Source organism: Rhineura floridana, chromosome 3 (genome assembly GCF_030035675.1).
Source record: "Rhineura floridana isolate rRhiFlo1 chromosome 3, rRhiFlo1.hap2, whole genome shotgun sequence".
Taxonomy (NCBI): Eukaryota; Metazoa; Chordata; class Lepidosauria; order Squamata; family Rhineuridae; genus Rhineura; species Rhineura floridana.
The window spans coordinates 153,448,252-153,467,760 of NC_084482.1; the positions used below are offsets into that span (position 1 = coordinate 153,448,252).

The 19,509-nt window shown below is 40.6% G+C and overlaps 1 protein-coding gene across 13 annotated transcripts in view; it reads left to right on the plus strand.

Annotated features, from left to right (window-relative positions):
* PLXNA1 (plexin A1) overlaps positions 1–19,509 on the plus strand; it is a 460,921-nt gene that overhangs the window by 228,050 nt on the left and 213,362 nt on the right. For all 13 annotated transcript variants that reach the window (XM_061618384.1, XM_061618391.1, XM_061618386.1 and 10 more), the window contains exon 4: positions 136–276. In XM_061618384.1, the coding sequence (XP_061474368.1) occupies positions 136–276 (141 nt within the window). The remainder of the gene's footprint in view (positions 1–135; positions 277–19,509) is intronic.

Sequence of the window (19,509 nt, forward strand, 5' to 3'; positions counted from 1 at the left end):
GTATTGTTCCACCACCAGATAGTTACTGATATGGAATTGGCACATTATTCCTGTGCCACCAAACAAATGTCACCCATCTTGATTATGTCAGATACCATAAGAAGCAAATGCTAAGACTGTCCACTTTTCTTTCAGATCCTCGTGGACCCTGCCAATCCCATTGGACGTTCAGCTTTGCAGTATGAGAATGTCATAGCCCATGAAGGCAGCTCCGTCCTGCGGGACTTAGTGCTCAGCCCTGATCTCCAATACCTCTATGCCATGACTGAAAAACAGGTAAGAACCTGGGTTTGTCCACAGCTGGCTCCTTACATAACTGTAAGCTCAGCAGTACTGAGGTGCAGAATCAGGTGAACAGCCCTTTCTGTCAATATAGTATGTGCGTAGTATCCCTCTAGCACAGTGCAAAGCAGAGCTGTCAGATCTCAGAGCAACCAAATAAAAATGCTTTCTAAGAATGTATCTTTCTTGTTATTAGTACGGTTTTGATCAGATGTCGAGCTCATGGAGTGAGCATTGAACTTTCTGCAATAAAAGTGTTTGTGTGAATGACAGGCTGCACCTTCACTTGATTCAACGCCAGAGTGATGGCTCTCCTGAGGTCTCCTTTTTAATGAACAAGCAGGTTCTTTCTTGTGATGGGGGACAGCATAAGCAGAACTCTGTGTGCTTTGAGCTTTAGCATACCCTGCAGATGGATGAAATCAGCCAAATGCACAAGAGTGGTAAAGCCCAGTGTGTACTGTCACCCATCATATTATGGCTTGCACTTATGGCACTGGTGGCTGGTGGCTGGTGGCCACTACAAGCAAATGCCAGGACTGATCATGAAAAGTGGCGCTCAATCCACTTAGTTCTGCCCAGTGAGAATTTTTTTTACTGTTTCTGTAGCACAGTGCTAGTGATGTACTTTGCCATCTCATAAATGACTAAATACCCAAACTCAGCTTTGCTCATTAAGCCTTGCCAAAACTGGCACAGTACCTATTGCTCATGAAAACATTTGTAGTATCAGTTTAAGCTCCTTAATCCTTCTTGGGCTGCTATGCATATTATTAGTCATTCTGAAAAACTCATGCATTTCTGAAGTAAAAATATTCTTCTCTGTTTTCTCAGTTGAGATAATCATCCTATGAACATAATGGTCAAACCTGATATGAGAGTAGCAGTCCTATATGTTTAACTCTGGGTCTGATCCAGTCACATATAAAAGAGGTGTGTGAGCGGAGATCTGATTCTCGGAGTAATTGCATCAAGAATGGATGATGGAAGCTAACCCCTTTCCACACCTGCCACTTTCTTCCCTGTAGTGTGTTCCACAAGTGCCTTTTATGGAATTCAGCAGAGGAGAAAAGCACCCGGGGTGGGTGGGGAAGGGGGAACAGACAGATGACTGACTCGAGGCAGGTAAGCCACAGACATCAGAAGAGTCTAGAACCTCTGAACCATCCATCCCGTTCTCTTAAAACATTGGGGCCCCACTTTATATGTGGCTAGGAGAAACCAGGGTTTAAATGAATAGGTCTCCTGTCATCATGTCTAGTTTGGCCCTAAGAGGACTCAGCTTTTCCTCCAGCCATATTAAATCATATATGATTGAACTCTCAGGTGTCTTTTCATAGAATGAATAATATCTATTTGAGTCTGTCCTAAGGGGAAACAAACTTAATATTAGAAAGCAAATGAATCATAGGTACGTGCAACATCTCTTCTAAAGCAGACTCATTAGATCTCTTTTGGAAAGCTCTGTCATTTGACAGCATGCCTCTGGTACAGGTGTTAGAGAAGCTTCTTATGCACTGCTCCAGCAAGATAAACAGGTGGTTATATGAGTGAGGAGCACCATCACTAGCATTCTGGTTTAGTAGCCCAACCTTAATTCTGTTGCCATGCTACAGTCTAAGGCTCTAATTTTTGTCGTGTGTTTTATCATTTCTCCAGGAACTTCTAGCTTTGGGTTTCAATGTAATCTATAATTCCTTGTCCAATGTAGGTGGGGGGTGGGATGAGAATGATACGCAGGACAGTAAAATTTAAATTAATGATCTCTAGCCCAATATATTTGATGAGAGCCTCCTCTGTTCTCTTTCACATTTAGGGGAAAGCTTGGCTTTCATAAAAATCTATCTTTGTTGTTGTATGCCTTCAAGTCGATTATGACATGGCAACCCGATGAATCTTTGTTGGACATATTCATAGGTTTTCATGGTAAGAGGTATTCAGAGGTGGTTTACCATTGTAGACAATTAAAAAAAAGTAGCTCACCGAACATTTCTATATCATTGTGTGATTCAGATATATCAGCATATCTTCGTCATGGCTTTAGACAAAATTTTATGTGTAGAAAAGAGGGCCCATTGCTGAAAAACCCAATACATGTAGAAACGTAGCTGGGATATATAAAATTCCTTTGTGCACTGGGAAAACTTAATGAATGAATGAATGAAACTTTATTTTTACCCCGCCCTTTTTCCAAACTGGAACTCAGGGCAGCTTACAAATAAAACTACATGTAATTAAAAACATAGAAAAACATACAATTAAAATACAATTAAACTGTGCACAACCTTAAAACCGTAAAAGGCACTTAAAAATCTAAAAACAATTAAAAATAATACAGATAATCATGTAAAACAATAAAACAAGCCTTGTAAAGCCCAATTCTAAACACCTTCTATCCCAAAGGCCTGTCGGAATAAAAAAGTATTTACTTGCCGACTGAAGGATGGCAAGGAGGGGGCCATTCGTGCCTCCCTAGGAAGGGAGTTCCAGAACCTAGGAGCAGCCACCGAAAAGGCCCTATCTCGCGTCCCCACCAATCGTACTTGTGAGTGTGTTGGGACTGAGAGAAGGGCCTCTCCTGAAGATCTCAGGGCCTAATGAAGAAGGGAGCTAAGCACAGGGTAAAAGGGTTATACAGTAGGGCCCCGCGTTACAGCACTTCGCTTTACAGCGATTCGCTAATACAGCGGTCTCAATTAGATGCAATTAGACTAAAGCCCCACTCATACGGCGCTTGTTCCACTTTTACAGCTGTTTTTGGGCATCACACGCCTTCTATTCAATGGGTTCCGCTTTACAGCAGGGTCCGGAACGTAACCCGCCGTATGAGTGGGGCCCTACTGTAGTACAAGTTTCTTGCCCTGTTTAGTTTGTGACTGCCTTCTTCTCCACTGGCAGTCTGTCTTATAGCGAGGTTTGAGAATCCTAAGCTTCCTCTAAAACGGGTGAGGGGCAAATTTTAGGCATGCAGGATTTATTTTGTGCTTTACTAGAGCTCAAGATCTGCCAACTGGAGCCAGATGCAAAAGACATACACTTTATAATTAAAGAACTTGGTGCTTCTTAGCAGCTGCTGAGCATGATTATTTATTTATTTATTTATTTATTTATTTATTTATTTATTTATTTGTTTATTATTTGATTTATGCCCCTCCCTTCCTCCTAGTAGGAGCCCAGGGCAGCAAACAAAAGCACTAAAAACACTTTAAAACATCATAAAAACAGACTTTAAAATACATTAAAACAAAACATCTTTAAAAACATTTTTTTAAAAAGCTTTCAAGACATCTTTAAAAAAAGATTAAAAACATATAAAAAACATTAAATTCCAACATAGACGCAAACTGGGATAAGGTCTCGACTTAAAAGGCTTGTTGAAAGAGGAGTATTAGAGCTGAATTCACAGCCCTTTCACACAAAAATCTAGTTCCCAGTTCCCCCAAGCATACTTCAGTGCAGCAGTCTAATTTAGGGAAGGAGAGTCATCTTGTTGTTTCTGTTAAACAACTAGGAGTGAGAAATCCTTGTCGATCTAATGCAGATCACCAAAGATCTACCAGTAGATTCTGATTTACTTTCTGGCCATTCCTGCTCTAAATGAGTGGTGTGGATTTTTTTTTTAAATCATGGGCCATTGACCCACAGAAAAAAATAATATGGGGATCACGAAGGCATCCTTCCTCAGGGTAGCCTCTTGCTATGCAGTTGGTGTGGATGAGACCATGTGCTGAATTAAATTAAGCAGTGGACAAGCTCCAGCCCATAGGCTGAAGATTCTCTACCCCTGTCTAAGGCTGAATGTAGAGGACTAGAACTAGCAGCTCTTGTATACTTTGTTATAGTCACCAGCTTGAGCTGCTGCAGTAGGAGATCCACCTCTCCTTATTTAAGCACAGTCCTAAACTTACTGACATGTGAATTTTTATTTTTAAACATGTTATCCTACTTCTTGTCCAAATAGCTACTCAGAGTGGTGAACAGCATAAAAATAGAAAAATAATCAAAACAGTATTAAGACATCATAATGAAAACATAGCAGTAAAACAAGTGACAGTCAGAAAACTAGCAGGCCTTTGCCCTTCTCCTCAGCAGCTCAGGATTGCCACCGATTTAACCAACTCCAGAAGTCTCCTTGAAAAACCACCAGGCACATAGCTTCGGGGTGTCAGTGGTGCTCTTCCTCCTCCTCCTCCTCCTCCCCGCTGCCACATCTCAGTTGGCTGAAGAACCTGGAGCAGGAGTATATGGGAAAGCATATATGGAAGAAGGTGGTTCTTAAGATAACTGGTCCCAAAACTCTTTAGGGCAAGGGTAGCTAACATGGTGCCCTCCAGATGATGTTGGATTGCAACTCCCATCAGTCCCCACCAGCACGGTCAGGATTGATGGAATTTGTACTCCAACAAGATCTGGAGAACATCATGTTGGCTGCCCTTGATTTAGAGGTAAAAACTAGCACCTTGAATTGAGCCTGGAAGTTAATATATGATCACTGAAGATCAAACTGGACCAGAGTTATATGCTCCATCTGACAAACAATAGGTCCAGTCCACATGTTGCTAAAACATGATTGACTTCCTAGATCAGTGTTCGTCAAGGAAGCTGGTACAAAAGTACCCCTAGTCACCACAGCCACCTGATTAGGCTTGCTAATTTTAATGCTGGCATTTCAAATACAAGTGTAAATTGGAACAAAAGCATAAGGTTCAGCCATTTAAAAATAAAAGGAGAATAATACAGGTTCTGACTCAGCTGCTCAGCATGTCCTTCCTTCAGGAGTTGTTTTTTTAGCCAGCAAGCTACAGGCATTCAAACACACATACAACCTGCCTTTTATTTGAAATGTTGCATGGCAGTTTGAGATGTCTCGCCTAACCTAGTTGATGTTATTGTTGGCCAGTCACAGAGACCTTTTCCATGGGTACTATACTAACGCAACAATAAAGGAGATATACAGAAAGGTAAAGGATACACACACATCTTTGAGTATTGGGTTGTCTGGTAGAAGCGCCAGCAGCGATAAGTCAGTACTTGGGAGTGAATGGACTAGTAACCCCAAATGGGTCAAGGAAGGTGTCTCAGAAGCCTTATCTGGGACCTGAAGGCATCTGGAGGCCGTTTTACAGCAAAAGGTAACATATAACAAACATGGTTGCCCTTTAAAAAGAGAAATAGAAGGGACTACAAAGGAAATCTACTTTACGTCACAAACCTCCTTTCTTTTGAGCTCCAAAACTGTCAGATCAGATATTTCTGTAAGGTAGCATCCTTTCCCCCTTCATCAATGATTAGTAGCATTTACTGCAATCCCAGCTCCCCTTGGAATGCATGTCTGTCTTTCAGGCTTGCATGTCTGGATGCTAAACAGCTCTGTAAAAACAGCTTCTTTGTGTTTGGAATGACAGAGGAACTGGCTGGAGTGCCACACCTGCTACTAATGGAAACAGTTCTCCCTCAAAGACTCCATGGTTAACAGTCAAACAGGGCTGGAAAAATCCCAGGTACCTTGCTTGCTCAGGATCCTAACATTTCATGCTGCCCCTAGAAATTTAAAACCTATATATGCAGCTCTGTGTGAGAATGACTCCTAGAAATTTAAAATATTTTTCCAGACCTGGTCAGATGTCACCCAGAGAGATCTCTAGATGATGTTATTTATTTATTTATTTATTTATTTTGCCCTAGTTGCCCTTAGGTGAGAATAGCAAACTCATGATATGATTGCAAGGTATGTTGTTTCCATTGTATTACAACATTTGAAGAAAGTTATACAGGATATAGTGTAGGTCAAGGCTGCTGCACCAGCACAGTGAGTTACTTCGCAGCCTCATCCACCATTTCGGAGTGATCTTTGGGGTGACTAGTGATGATATTCCCCCCTTCCTTTATCTTTTCTGGTATCCTCTGAAAGCTTGGGAGTATCTTGGCAAGCGTCTGCCTATGTAAGTGCTTTTAAAACTATGAGCCAGATTCAACTTACTCAGAGTAGACCCTTTGAAATTAATGAACCTAAGTTAGCCGTGTCTATTAACTTCAGTTGATCTACGCTGAGTAGGACTAGCATTGAATACCACTCTATAGGCTTAAGTGTAGATAGGATTAGAGTTTGGAAAGTTTAGAGACAGGATATGTTTAGAGAATCTGCTGCTTGTTTACAGTGTTAAATGTACATTGTTGCAAGAGTGATGTAAGAGGAAAGAGTACCTGTCCTTTCAAGAACATAGGAAGCTACTAGGGCTGTGCATGTACCCACCCACCCTGTTCCAATTTGTGGCTCTAGTTTGTAAATACAAATCAGTCCCAATCCACTCTGCACAGATTTGGACTCTATCTGACCTGATTTGGATCCGAATCACAATCCAGATATTACAAATCTCCAGAAATCCCATTGACTTACATTGCAAAACCAAAACGGCCATAACTGTCTTGGTTTTTGTCCTAGAGACATAACATTTGGTGACATGGTAGCTGCTATAAAGGGGATTACACTTGCCAGGCTGCAGGTGGATTGTTCAAGTGGTATCCATGCTAACCACCTTTACATTTTAAAATGTTTTAAAATTAGAACGGACATAACTTGTTTTTCACACAGGAACATGAAATTTGGTGACGTGGTCGCCCCATAGAGGGAATTAACCCAGACAGATTTCAGGTGGTGAGCTCCAGGGGTTTTCATGCTAGCCACCTTTAGATTTTGCAAATCAAATAGATGGAGCACTCACTCATGCCATATTCCTGTTTCCCCTGTTCCTATCTTCAAAATTTTGAAAAAATTGAGAGTTTTTTATAATTAGGTTTGTGATACTAGACACGTAGCATCAGGCAGACACAGACTGGTAGCAACATGGTAACATGCACATAGTGACATGAAATTTGGGGACAGAGTACCCACTATAGAAAGGATTAGTACTGCCAAATTTCAGGTGAGTAGCTCCAGAATTTTTCATGCTACCCACCTTTAAAATGTGCTTTTTCCGAGAAAGATTTTTTTTAAAAAAGACCCTGTCATATATGGGGGCAATTGGTAAAAGCAGTCATGAGTGATAGAAAAATAAAAATACTATTTAATGTTAATATTCACTGTGGCTAGCAATTGGAAATAATAATAATAATTCTTAACTCAGAATGCTGGCTAATATATAAACCTAACAAGGTTTGGCTGGCTAATAAAAATAATAATTGCGTAGCCATACAAGTTGGCTGCTTCTTATTTTTTGTGGAGAGGAACTGGATGATGATGATGATGATGATTTTTTGTTTTTGTTATGTGCCTTCAAGTCAATTACGACTTATGGCAACCCTATGAATCAGCAACCTCCAATAGCATCTGTGATGAACCACCAGATCTTGTAAGTTCAGGTCTGTGGCTTCCTTTATGGAATCAATCCATCTCTTGTTTGGCCTTCCTCTTTTTCTACTTCCTTCTGGTTTTCCCAGCATTATTGTCTTTTCTAGTGAATCATGTCTTCTCATTATGTGTCCAAAGTATGATAACCTCAGTTTCATCATTTTAGCTTCTAGTGATAGTTCTGGTTTAATTTGTTCTAACGCCCAATTATTTGTCTTTTTCGCAGCCCATGATATGCACAAAGCTCTCCTCCAACACCACATTTCAAATGAATTTATTTTTCTCATACCTGCTTTTTTCACCGTCCAACTTTCACTTCCATACATAGAGATCGGGAATACAGTGGTCTGACTGATCCTGACTTCAGTGTTCAGTGATACATCTTTGCATTTGAGGACCTTTTCTAGTTCTCTCACAGCTGCCCTCCCCAGTTCTAGCCTTCTTCTGACTTCTTGACTATTGTCTCCCTTTTGGGTAATGACTGTGCCAAGGTATTGATAATCCTTGACAAGTTCAATGTCCTCGCTGTCAACTTTAAAGTTACCTAAATTTTCTGTTGTCATTACTTTAGTCTTCTTGACATTTAGCTGTAGTCCTGCTTTTGTGCTTTCCTCTTTAACTTTCATCAGCATTCATTTCAAATCATTACTGGTTTGTGCTAGTAGTATGGTACCATCTGCAGATCTTCAGTTATGGATATTTCTCCCTCCAGTTGTCACACCTCCTTCATCTTGGTCCAATCCCGCTTCCCATATGATATGTTCTGCATATAGATTAAACAAATAGGGTGATAAAATACACCCCTGTCTCACACCCTTTCCGATGGGGAACCAATCGGTTTCTCCATATTCTTTCCTTACAGCAGCCTCTTGTCCAGAGTATAGGTTGCGCATCAGGACAATCAGATGGTGTGGCATCCCCATTTCTTTTAAAGCATTCCATAGATTTTCATGCTTTACACAATCAAAGGCTTTGCTGTAATCTAAAGCACAGGGTGATTTCCTTCTGAAATTCCTTGGTCCATTCCATTATCCAAATGGGATGTATATTGAATGAACGCTTCCAGTCTGTGGGCCATTGTTTAGTTTTCCATATTTGTTGACAAATTGTTATTAAAATTTGGACAGATTCAGTCTCAGTAGCTTGTAGCAACTCTATTAGTATGCCATCTGTTCCTGGTGATTTGTTTCTTCCAAGTATTTTAAGAGCACCTTTCACCTCACAATTCCTTGTTCTTCTCTGTTCCCTACTTTTGCTTTCCATTCCCTCATTATTATCAGCACATCTTGTTTGGGAGTGTGATCAATTTCTTCCTGTACTTCTGTGTAAAATCTCTCCAATTCCTTTTCTTCTGTTTTTGTCGCTGGAGCGTAGACTTGGATGATGGTTATGTTAATAGGTTTCCCATTTAATCACATTGATATAACTCGCTCAGACCTTGCATTATAGCTCCTGATTGCTTTTGCTACATCACTTCTCACTATTAAAGCAACCCCGTTTCGTCTTAATTTCTCATTTCCTGCATAAAATATTTTGTAGTTGCCTGATTGAAAATGTCCCATCCCCGTCTATTTTAATTCACTTACGCCAAGTATTGTAATGTTGATGTGTTCCATTTCTTGCTTGACAATTTCTAACTTTCCCTGGTTCATGCTTCTTACATTCTATGTTCCTATTGTGTGCGTCGTACAACTCTGGACTCTCCTTTTGCATCTTTGCTGTTGCTGCTAATATTCCGATGATGATGATAATATACTGAATTCAGAAAGCTGTGGCTAAATATGCTCACAAGGTTTAATAACAACTCTTAACAATCAATTTTTTAAAAAAGAAAAGACAAAGTTTTTTTTAAAAAAAATGTAAATAAGGATGGGACTGGGATTGATTTGGAAAGAACAGATGACATTTCTGCCTTCAACTCCTTGACAAAAGGGTGGGATATAAATACAATAAAGGAACAAACAAATAAATAAAACATACTCAAGCTGAACAAATGCTACCCAATCTCAACCAAACATTTGTAAGAGACGGAATTTACAAAAGATTTCTGCATCTTGTTGGATGGAGTGATAGCATTCTAGTTTCCCCATTCTCTGTCCAGCCTGGTGTTCTCCATTAAGATGTTGTAATTGCTCCATTTCAGAGACACCCTGTCTGGGTTCATTAGAAACTGTTTTGAGTTACAGATCTGTACAAATCTCTACAAATCAATTTGGGACTAGTAAATCTGCTCTGTACAGATTTGTAGCTGCTTCAACCTGATTTGGACAGGATACAAATAGGCCCAAATCAGCCCTATTTGCTTTGTTATTTATACAAAGACAGTGCACAGCCCTAGAAGCTACTTTTTGGCTATCGAAATAGTGCAGTGTTGTCTATTCTGACTAGCAGGAACTCTGTATGAGGTCTTTTATATCCCCTCCTTCTTGAGATTGAACCTGGGGCCTTCTCCATGCAAAACAGATACTCTGCTACCAAGTTAGGGCCCGTCCCTGTACTTCACTTTGTACACTATAGTAGCAAAATCAAATTGGGAGCAACTGCTGAACAGCTGTGCCCTGAGAGCTAGTCGCTATGCTACACTTATAATACAGAGACCACTTGAATTGGTCTCTGTGTGATAGGTAACTTGGTACAGCTATGAAGTGTGGAGCATCTTCACATCTACCTCAGCCAGGAATGTGTGTTACGTGTTACAACAGCAGGGCTAAGCAATCACACGGAGGCCACTATGATAGAAGTTCTTAATAAAAATATAATGTATAGACTTCCGGGAAGGGTGACTTTGCTTGTGCCTGCTTTTGGGACGGGCTCCCGCCTCAAAAGAAGCTTATTCAGATATAAATCAGTCAGAACTTTTTTTTTTTGACTGATGAAATTTCTCCCGGGCAGGGAGAAACGTAGAGATCAACCTCAAAAGCCTGTTTTTGTTGGGAGGACTGGATTTCATTAATTTATGAGATAAGGACCAGCCAACAATGCCGGACGGACTTCCGAACAAGCTCTATCTGTTTAAGCGATACGTTTATCTTTTCTTTAAAGAGAGAACGGACTAACAGGCAAGCACCCTTCTTTCTATTATTTTTTTTACTTGGTTTAAATTGTTGCAGCAAAAGGAGATTTATCAGATTGATCGGCTTTGGACAACTTCTGGGTGAGCTATAACTCTTCCCTGTTATTCACGAATTTAACAGCTTATCTCTGTTTCTGTCGCAAAAAGCTGTCCTGGAAGTGCATTCTAAAGATATAAACAGAAGAGGGATTTCTATTCCTGATTTCTGTTCCGAGGAATATTATATTGTCTGGGACTATTCTCTTTTTGGTCTATTTTATTTTGACGAATCTGCTTCTTCACGACGCCACTAACTGTTTTGGTGCTGGGAACTAAATTTGTTTTGCATTCTTGAACATAGAGAGATAAGGCAGGCTGCTCTGTTTATACTGTGATGTCATCAAGCCTGGAATATTAACCCAATTGTTGCTGAAATAAGAAGTGGTTCTTCTTTATTTTTGTTTTGCTTTGTTTTCGTGGTTTTAAAAATGGCAATCAAGAAAGTGGCTGAGAATCTGGAAGTAACTATGTTTCAGAAAATAATGGATGAGATTGAGATAACGAAACAAACCCTGCGACAGGGTAGTAAGGAGCTGAAAATTGAACTGAGCAAAATGACGCAGGAGCTTAAAGAAATAGGGGATCCTGTGAGAGAGGAGAATGAGATCAGAGATGAGAAAAGAAAAAATAAAGGGAAGATACAAGCCCTGGAGATTGGAACAAATGTGGAATTGGAAAAAGATCTGGAGTTTATGGATTTTAGAAATAAAATCTACTGTTTGGAATTTAACGTTATCTCTGAAGAAATTAATGAAGATATTAGAGATAAAGTTATCAATGGCTTGGATAATCTTTTGGACTGGAATGACGTGATGGAGTTTGATATAGAGAAAATCTATGGAATTAACTGCAGCCATGTGACAATGGAAAAACTCTCAAGAGATGAGCCAGTGCATTTTGTAAAAAAGAAGAACAGAGATATGACTTTACAACAGTATTTCAGCAACTTATTCAGAATGGATGGCAAGAAAATATTTGGGATAGAGGAAATTCCCATCAGACTCTTATTATATGACTATGGCTACGACAGCAAGATCATTATGGAATACTGATAATGGAAGATTGGACACTGAAATTACTGGACTTAACAGGACTATTGGAGATGGAAGATGGAACTAATAGGGATAATGGAATAATGGCTATTGAAATTATTGAACCAGCAGATTTTGATGAGATGGATTAATCGAAATGTTTATTTGGACTATGGTTATGACAATAAGATTATTATAATTATTAACGAGATGGATTAATCGACATGTTTATTTGGAGAAAAATTGATAGATATATTTCTTAAAGAATTGAAACCTCTCTTTGACTTTTTGTGGAAAGAATAAAGTAATGTTTATGAGATTTGATGATTAATTAAGATAACTACTGGAGGAAAGTGATTTTATAATATGATTTAAGAGACAGGATTGTTATATATTGTAGACCTATAACTGATTTGATCTGTGACAAATGGGAAGTCAATATTTTATTTTTTTTGTTTAATTATTTTTGTTTTGTTTTGTTTTTTGTCCTTGAATGTTTTATGATTTTGTTTTGTATGTTTTATGAAAATTTGAATAAAAATTATTGTAAAAAATAAGAAAATAAAAATAAAAATATAATGTATAGACCACATTTCTTTAAGTCCTGGTTAAGTGAAAAAGGAAAGCAGTGGGGGTCTATTAGACAGAACCACCCAGGGCTCTTCTGAATCCAATAGGCCAAGCCAATGCAAGGAGCTTTGCCACCTAGGACTCTTCTGAGTATGCATGTATCTTGTCACCTGACAGCATCTGTGGCCTGGGAGAGGGAGCATGATATGAAACAATGTAGATTTTCCTCTGTCAACCTTTACCTCCTGTGAGGAACGAGATCATTATGGGGACTGGGAAGGGCAAACACTTTACTGGAGAAAGAGAGGCACAAAGGTGGCCAAAAAAGACAAGGAAAGCTTCCAATTTTCTCTGCAACTAGTGAGTCTTGAGGATTCTTCTGAATGTAGACATCTCCAATGAAATATTTTTACAATGGGACTATTTAATACTCAATCTGGTGATGATAATTTTGCAGCCAAGGTCCAGATCTCCCCATATCCAATAAGGAGAGATTTTGGAAGGTTGCTTAAGTGGCTCTGACGATACTGGCTCAAGAATCTTTCTGCCTTCTGCAGGTCCCTCCCCCCGCCCCGGCTTAATAAAAACCACTCTCACCCATAGCTGACTGTTACCAGGCTGTTGGTAGAAAGTAATTAAATGAGCAGTTGTAACAGAGCTCAAAGGGCCTGCAGAATGAGGGAATTTTAATCAAATCTGGAGGAGCAATTAATAAAGAGCTTGTAACCCTTTAAAACTAACTCCTGCTGTCAGATTAAGGAGAGAATGGGTTATGGGCAGTTTCTGGAACAAGGACGGGGCAATGCAGATGCCCCCAAGATTTTATCTTAAACTAGATTTCAACCAGCTTTTTTAAATGATTATCATCAAGAGGTTGGTAGGTAGATAGCAAGGAACAGATTATGCCTTTTTCACTGTTCAAGAACAGGTTTTGAATGCTACACTTATTTATTTATTTATTTATTTATTTATTTTATTACATTTTTAGACCGCCCTATAGCAACAAGCTCTCAGGGCGGTGTACAACAGAGTAAAAACAGATTAAAATACATGTGGGTATGAGTACAATACAATAGAAAACATTTTTAAAAACAAAATTAAGACAAAAGATTAAAATTAAAATAAATGAAAATTAAATTTAAAATGCCTGGGCAAAGAGGTAGGTCTTTACCTGGCGCCGAAAAGATAACAAAGAAGGCGCCAGGCGTATCTCATCAGGGAGGTTGTTCCATAATTCGGGGGCCACCACTGAGAAGTCCCTAGCTCTAGTTATTGCTCTCCGGGCCTCCCTATGCGTTGGAACCCGGAGAAGGGCCTTCGACGTCGAGCGCAGTGACCGGGTAGGTACATAGCGGGAGAGGCGTTCTGCCAGGTATTGCGGTCCGATGCCGTTAAGGGCTTTATAGGTAAGAACCAACACTTTAAATCTGGCCCGGAAACATGTTGGTAGCCAGTGCAGCTGGGCCAGGACAGGTGTTATATGATCAGATTTTTTAGTCCAAGTAAGAAATCTTAAATCTCTTTCACTCACTCACTCTCTGAAATTAGTCCTGTGTTGAAGCCCTCATCTGAAATTAGTGCTGTGTTGGCTACTGCCTCCCACTTTTGTGAAAGCCTTTGCTGTATAGGGAAGAGGCATTTGCAGAGAACAGAAGGTTTTCATCAAACATTTGCAGGGGCATCAAACATTTGCAGTTAGTGTAATACCATATTACACTAATGAGGTGGCCAAGTGGTTTTTTTGTTTGTGACCAGTAGTGCAGTAGCAAATTAAAAAGTGCAGGGTCTCTTCATGATAGTCACAGCCATGCCCCTCCTTTTTTTGTTGCTGGGTTGAGAATAAGATCCTTTTTAATGCCTTCTCCTATAACAATAGACGTCCCTAGCTCAGTACTGACTGACAAGATTTCAGATAAGGATCTCTCCCAGCCCTAATTGGAGATGCTGGGTATTGAATGTGGGGACTTTTGCATGCAAAGCATGTTCTCTGCCACTAAGCCATGACCCTCTTGTAAAACTAAAGGTATTCTTGATGGTAATATAACATTTAAAATACACTGCTGAACTATTTCTGTTACTGCTGGTGCTAACTTGCACAGGATCCCATCTCACAGTTGGACTGTGAAAGACCAACGCAAATGGTGTTTGCATTTCTATAAATCTGTAGGGCAGTACAGGGTTCAGGTCTCCTGCTCCCCTGGTGCATTCACTATAGCTGCCCAATTTCCCTGCTTTTTAAAGTTTGATAGAAATAGCTGTGGGCTATAGGTACATTCTTAAACTGCAAGGTTTTTTTGCCTATTAGTGAATATTGTTTCAGAAAGTGTGAATTTGATAAGATTCAAATTGAAATGCAAGCTGAATTGAATTTCTTGCCCATCCTTAGTAGGACAACATTCAATGATGTTAGCAGAACACACAACAGTGTTGAGTGAAATTTTAAGCAGGATTCAACATTAACACACCTCTGAGTGGTGTTGCCCTTTGAATGTGAGTAACCAGCCTTCTCACACTTTGAAGCTGCAGAGGTAGCCAGGGATCATCCCAGAAGTTATGTGGCAATCCTCACTCCTTCCCCCAGATGTAGGGTTGAGAGGAAGGCAGCTGTGTTGTGAATGCTCCTGGGGCACTTTGGCCATGCAGGACCCAAACAGGCTCCCTCCTTTACTGCATGGAGAGGCACTGTTCCTCAGTTGACTGCTCTGTATGGCACAACCCAGCATTAGCTGAGGTCAGCACATTTCCCACATGTCTTTCCCACAAGAAAGGCTGAAAGGGCTTCCTCGGCTATTGCTAGGTGGAGGCACAAGGCAGGAGGGAGGGAGGGACATGACGACAAGTTTTTGGAATGGCTAGTAAGACCATCCAAAATTGTAGATCCTTGTGTGTGGGGTATATAATCTACCAGTTACAAGTTAGGACTGAGCTAGGCAGGAGTCCTATTTGGCTTTATCTCCTTTAACAGGACACCATGCTAACTATGTCTATCATGACTCAGTCTTAGACCAGAAGAACCCTACATACCTTCCTCTTATTAAAAAAATGTCATGGGGAGTATAAGACTTAATAAAGTATATTTATTATACTTAATAAATAGGAGCATGGTCTATCTTAATCAAGACAAGTAACACACTGATAATGAATGAATGACATTTAGCACCAACTTATGTGTTCAGACTAAGTCATTCAAACTTTGTAATTTGCATATATCTACTTTTGATACTACTTACAGTGATGGTACAAAATCCGTTTACAATCTGTTCAGTGAAGCCTAGTTTGGAAAACCAAAGTCTGGGAGGCCATGATGTGGCACAGTATATCTTAACCGAGAGAAGTAAAGAAGAGACAGCAAAAGGGCTCTGTGATTGAACTGTGCATGTATACCAGGAGAGGGGATGCTAAGCCCATAAAGCACTTCTGAGAGAGATTGGAAAGCTTGATGTATAAGGAACATGGAATTTATCCATGTGCCCAATAGCTGTTTGATATGTGTGATCACTCAAGGACCTGCCCCCTCCATTTCCAAGCATGTCAGCAATCCTTTTGTCTCCTTGTTAAGTTACTCTCTACTCATATAGTCCAGTTATTCTCTGTGGACACAGTTCAGGATTTCATAGAGTCTTTGTGTGTTTTACATAAATTCTGTATTGGAGGAGGCTTCTAGGCACTGAAATGCTTGATTGAAAAGCTAAGCAGCACATTCAGCCAACTAAGAAGGCTGGCACACGTGTTTATGCTCCCAAAGAATTTTTCCATCACTGTTCATCTCCTTATTCTAGAAGAGGATGCTTGGTAAGATAAAGGCTGCAAAGGGATGCCATAGGGTATGCCTGCACAACTTGTGACCTACCAAGCCACAGGGCTGTGGAGTCGGAGTCGGGAGCAATTTTGGGTGGAGTCGGAGTCGGGAGCAATTTTGGGAGGAGTCGGAGTCAGAGTTGGTAGCAATGTACCAACTCCGACTTCCAAATAAATTTTGATTGACAAGAAGCAATTTTGGGTGGAGTTGGAGTCGGACAGTAGAAAAATAGAGGAGTCGGAGTCAGAATCGGAGTCGGACAGTAGAAAAATAGAGGAGTTGGAGTCAGAGTTGAAGGTTTGGTGTACCGACTCCACAGCCCTGCCAAGCCAAGCACAGCTCAACAGCCCTGTATGCAGTAATTCGCCTAGAGCTCCATTGCTGTCTAGACATTCTCTCTCTCTCTCTAGACCAGCCTTTCCCAACCAGTGTGCCTCCAGATGTTGTTGGACCACAATTCCCATCTTTCCTGACCATTGGCAATGCTGGCTGAGGCTGATGGGAGTTGTGGTCCAACAGCATCTGGAGGCACACTGGTTGGGACATGCTGCTCTAGACGCTGGGAAAGGGGGAGGGATTGTTCTCAGTTTAGCTGATTATAGATGAACATGTTGTTTCTAACTTAATTCCCTTTTTAATGGATGGTTTGTCTGTGAAATGTCATTCTCTTATCACAGACTTCACCAACCTGGTGCTCTCTAGAAGTTTGAACTACAACTCCTGTCAGCTACAGCAAACATGGCTAATGGTAAGAGATTATGGGAGTTGTAGTCCAACAACTCAGTGGCGCAGAGTGGTAAGCGGCAGTACCGCACCCAAAGCTCTGCTCATGGCCGGAGTTCGATTCCAACGGAAGGAGGAAATCGAATCTCCGGTAAAAGGGGTTGAGGTCCACTCAGCCTTCCATCCATCTGTGGTCGGTAAAATGAGTACCCAGCATATGCTGGGGGGTAAAGAAAGGCCGGGGAAGGAACTGGCAATCCCACCCCACATATACAGTCTGCCTAGTAAACGTCGCAAGACGTCACCCTAAGAGTCGGAAACGACTCGCACTACAAGTGCGGGGACACCTTTACCTTTACCTTTAGTCCAACAACATCTGGAGGACACCAGGTTGGGAGAGCCTGTCTTATCCCATCAGACTGATGATATGTAAAACGCAGTCCAGTCTGCTGTTGCTTGAGACTTCTGTGTTGATCATAGGTGATTTCCTAGGTTGAACATAAAGGATAATAACAGACAGAAGATTAGAAAAAGTTTTTAAATCTTTTTCTATAAAAATATGTTAACCTTTTTTTTGAAAAAATATGTTTTTGACAACTTTAAAAAATGTTTTTAAAGATGTTTTGTTCTAATGTACAAAAAGTGTTTTTAGTGCTTTTGTTTGCGTCCCTGGGCTCCTGCTGGGAGGAAGGGCAGGATATAAATCAAACAATAAATAAATAATAGAATATCTCATCTTTTTTGGAAGCCAGTGCAGTCTGTGCTATAGCTCCTTGAAGTTAGAGGGCAGCACAGAGGTTTTATTGATTCTTTATGTACACCCAAAGCCCATGTAAATGAAGCGTGGAACCCCAATGCCAGCGTGTGGCCCTGAAATTGCTGTGTTCACACATGCTTGTATAAATGCTTTTAAGGCTACAAAGAGAAGCGATTTCTGTAGCTTAGGCTGGGTGACTTATGGGAGTTTTGTTCTTGGATCATGATTCATCTTGTTCTTGGATCATGATTCATCTTGTTCTTGGATCATGATTCATCTTGTTCTGACCTGTGCCTGTGCTTGGATAATTAAATCCACATAGATCCTGCTCCATGCATAGTCTCCCAGGATTTGTGCTTAGAAGATGTCCCATTGATATTTAGTATTAAAATTAGGCAAATTTCTTAAGTGCCCAATTGCCCAGAAGCCATATTTTATTCCATATCCATGCTGGCTATCAAAATGGTAAAACATCAGTAGTAGGCAAGAATGTTGTGATAGAACAGAGATCCATACGGGGATGCTGCTCTCTGTCTCTCTCTGTCTCTGTCTCTCTCTCTCTCTCTCTGTGTGTGTGTGTGTGTGTATTCTGCTCTGCACTCTTTGGAGGAAGGGTGGGATAAAAATGTATAAAAAGGAAACAGATGACTTGCACTCTTTGGGGAGAAAGGATAATGCTGGTATAAGGTATAGAGTAGACAGTGGAATTCATATACTTCCATGAAGCACATTTTGGGAATGTGATTCAAGGTGCAGGCCCTTTAGCCCAGTATTTAATAGATAAATCCTGGGGTGTCTCTGTGCCTCGAACACATTCACCGTGCCTCCTTTCAATCCCACTCCCAGCCCTCTGCTGTTTCCTTCGTCGCCCTTTGAAACTGCCACAGCAGCTTGTGCTTCTCAGCAGATGTTCACAGAGGCTGCTCTCTGGTGGGGTCTGGACTAATAGCCCCAGGGCTTAACTTGCTAGACACAGGGATGCCTCTGGGGAACGTAGAAGGACTTGAAAGCAGAAGGGTGGGCCTCCCCCCCCCCGCTCTGATCGCCAGCCTCAAAAGAAATAGGAGAGCACCTCAGATCATTTATCAGTGGGCTTAGAAAGAGCCTTGGGTTTTGACCTTTAGTTTGTTGACCCCTTCATGCCAGCTGATGGTGTTTGGGTTTTTAATGTGATGATCGCAAGGAATGAGATCTGGGAGAGTCCCTAATCAAAGCACATCTCCTCTTCTTCTGTTTCTTCCCCCTACTTCTTCTACCATATATACACAAACACCAGGGTTCCTGTGAGATTTCCCAGATCTTTGCTGCTCTTTCCATCTTCCATGGTACCTGTTCAGCAGGGACTTGTTTCTATAACTCAACTCTTTGTAATGTTTGCAGCTTCATCCCCCCCCCCTTCCTGGTTCTACCTCTTTAGCAACTTCAGTATGAACTACATCAATTGGGCAACCTTGGCATATGCTGGATTCTTCTCATTTCATGTATTTATTTATTTATTATTTGATTTATATCCCGCCCTTCCTCCCAGCAGGAGCCCAGGGCGGCAAACAGAAGCGCTAAAAACACATCAAAACATCATAAAAACAGACCCTAAAATACACCAAAACAAAACAGCTTTAAAAACATTTTTTTAAAAAAGCTTTTAAAATGTATTTTAAAAAGGGTTAAAAAACATATTAAAAAGCAATTCCAACACAGACACAGACTGGGATAGGTCTCAACTTAAAAGGCTTGTTGAAAGAGGAAAGCTTTCAAAAGGCGCCAAAAAGATAACAGAGATGATGCCTGCCTAATATTTAAGGGGAGGGAATTCCACAGGGTAGGTGTTGCCACACTAAAGGTCCATTTCCTATATTGTACAGAATGAACCTCCTGAAAGATGGTATC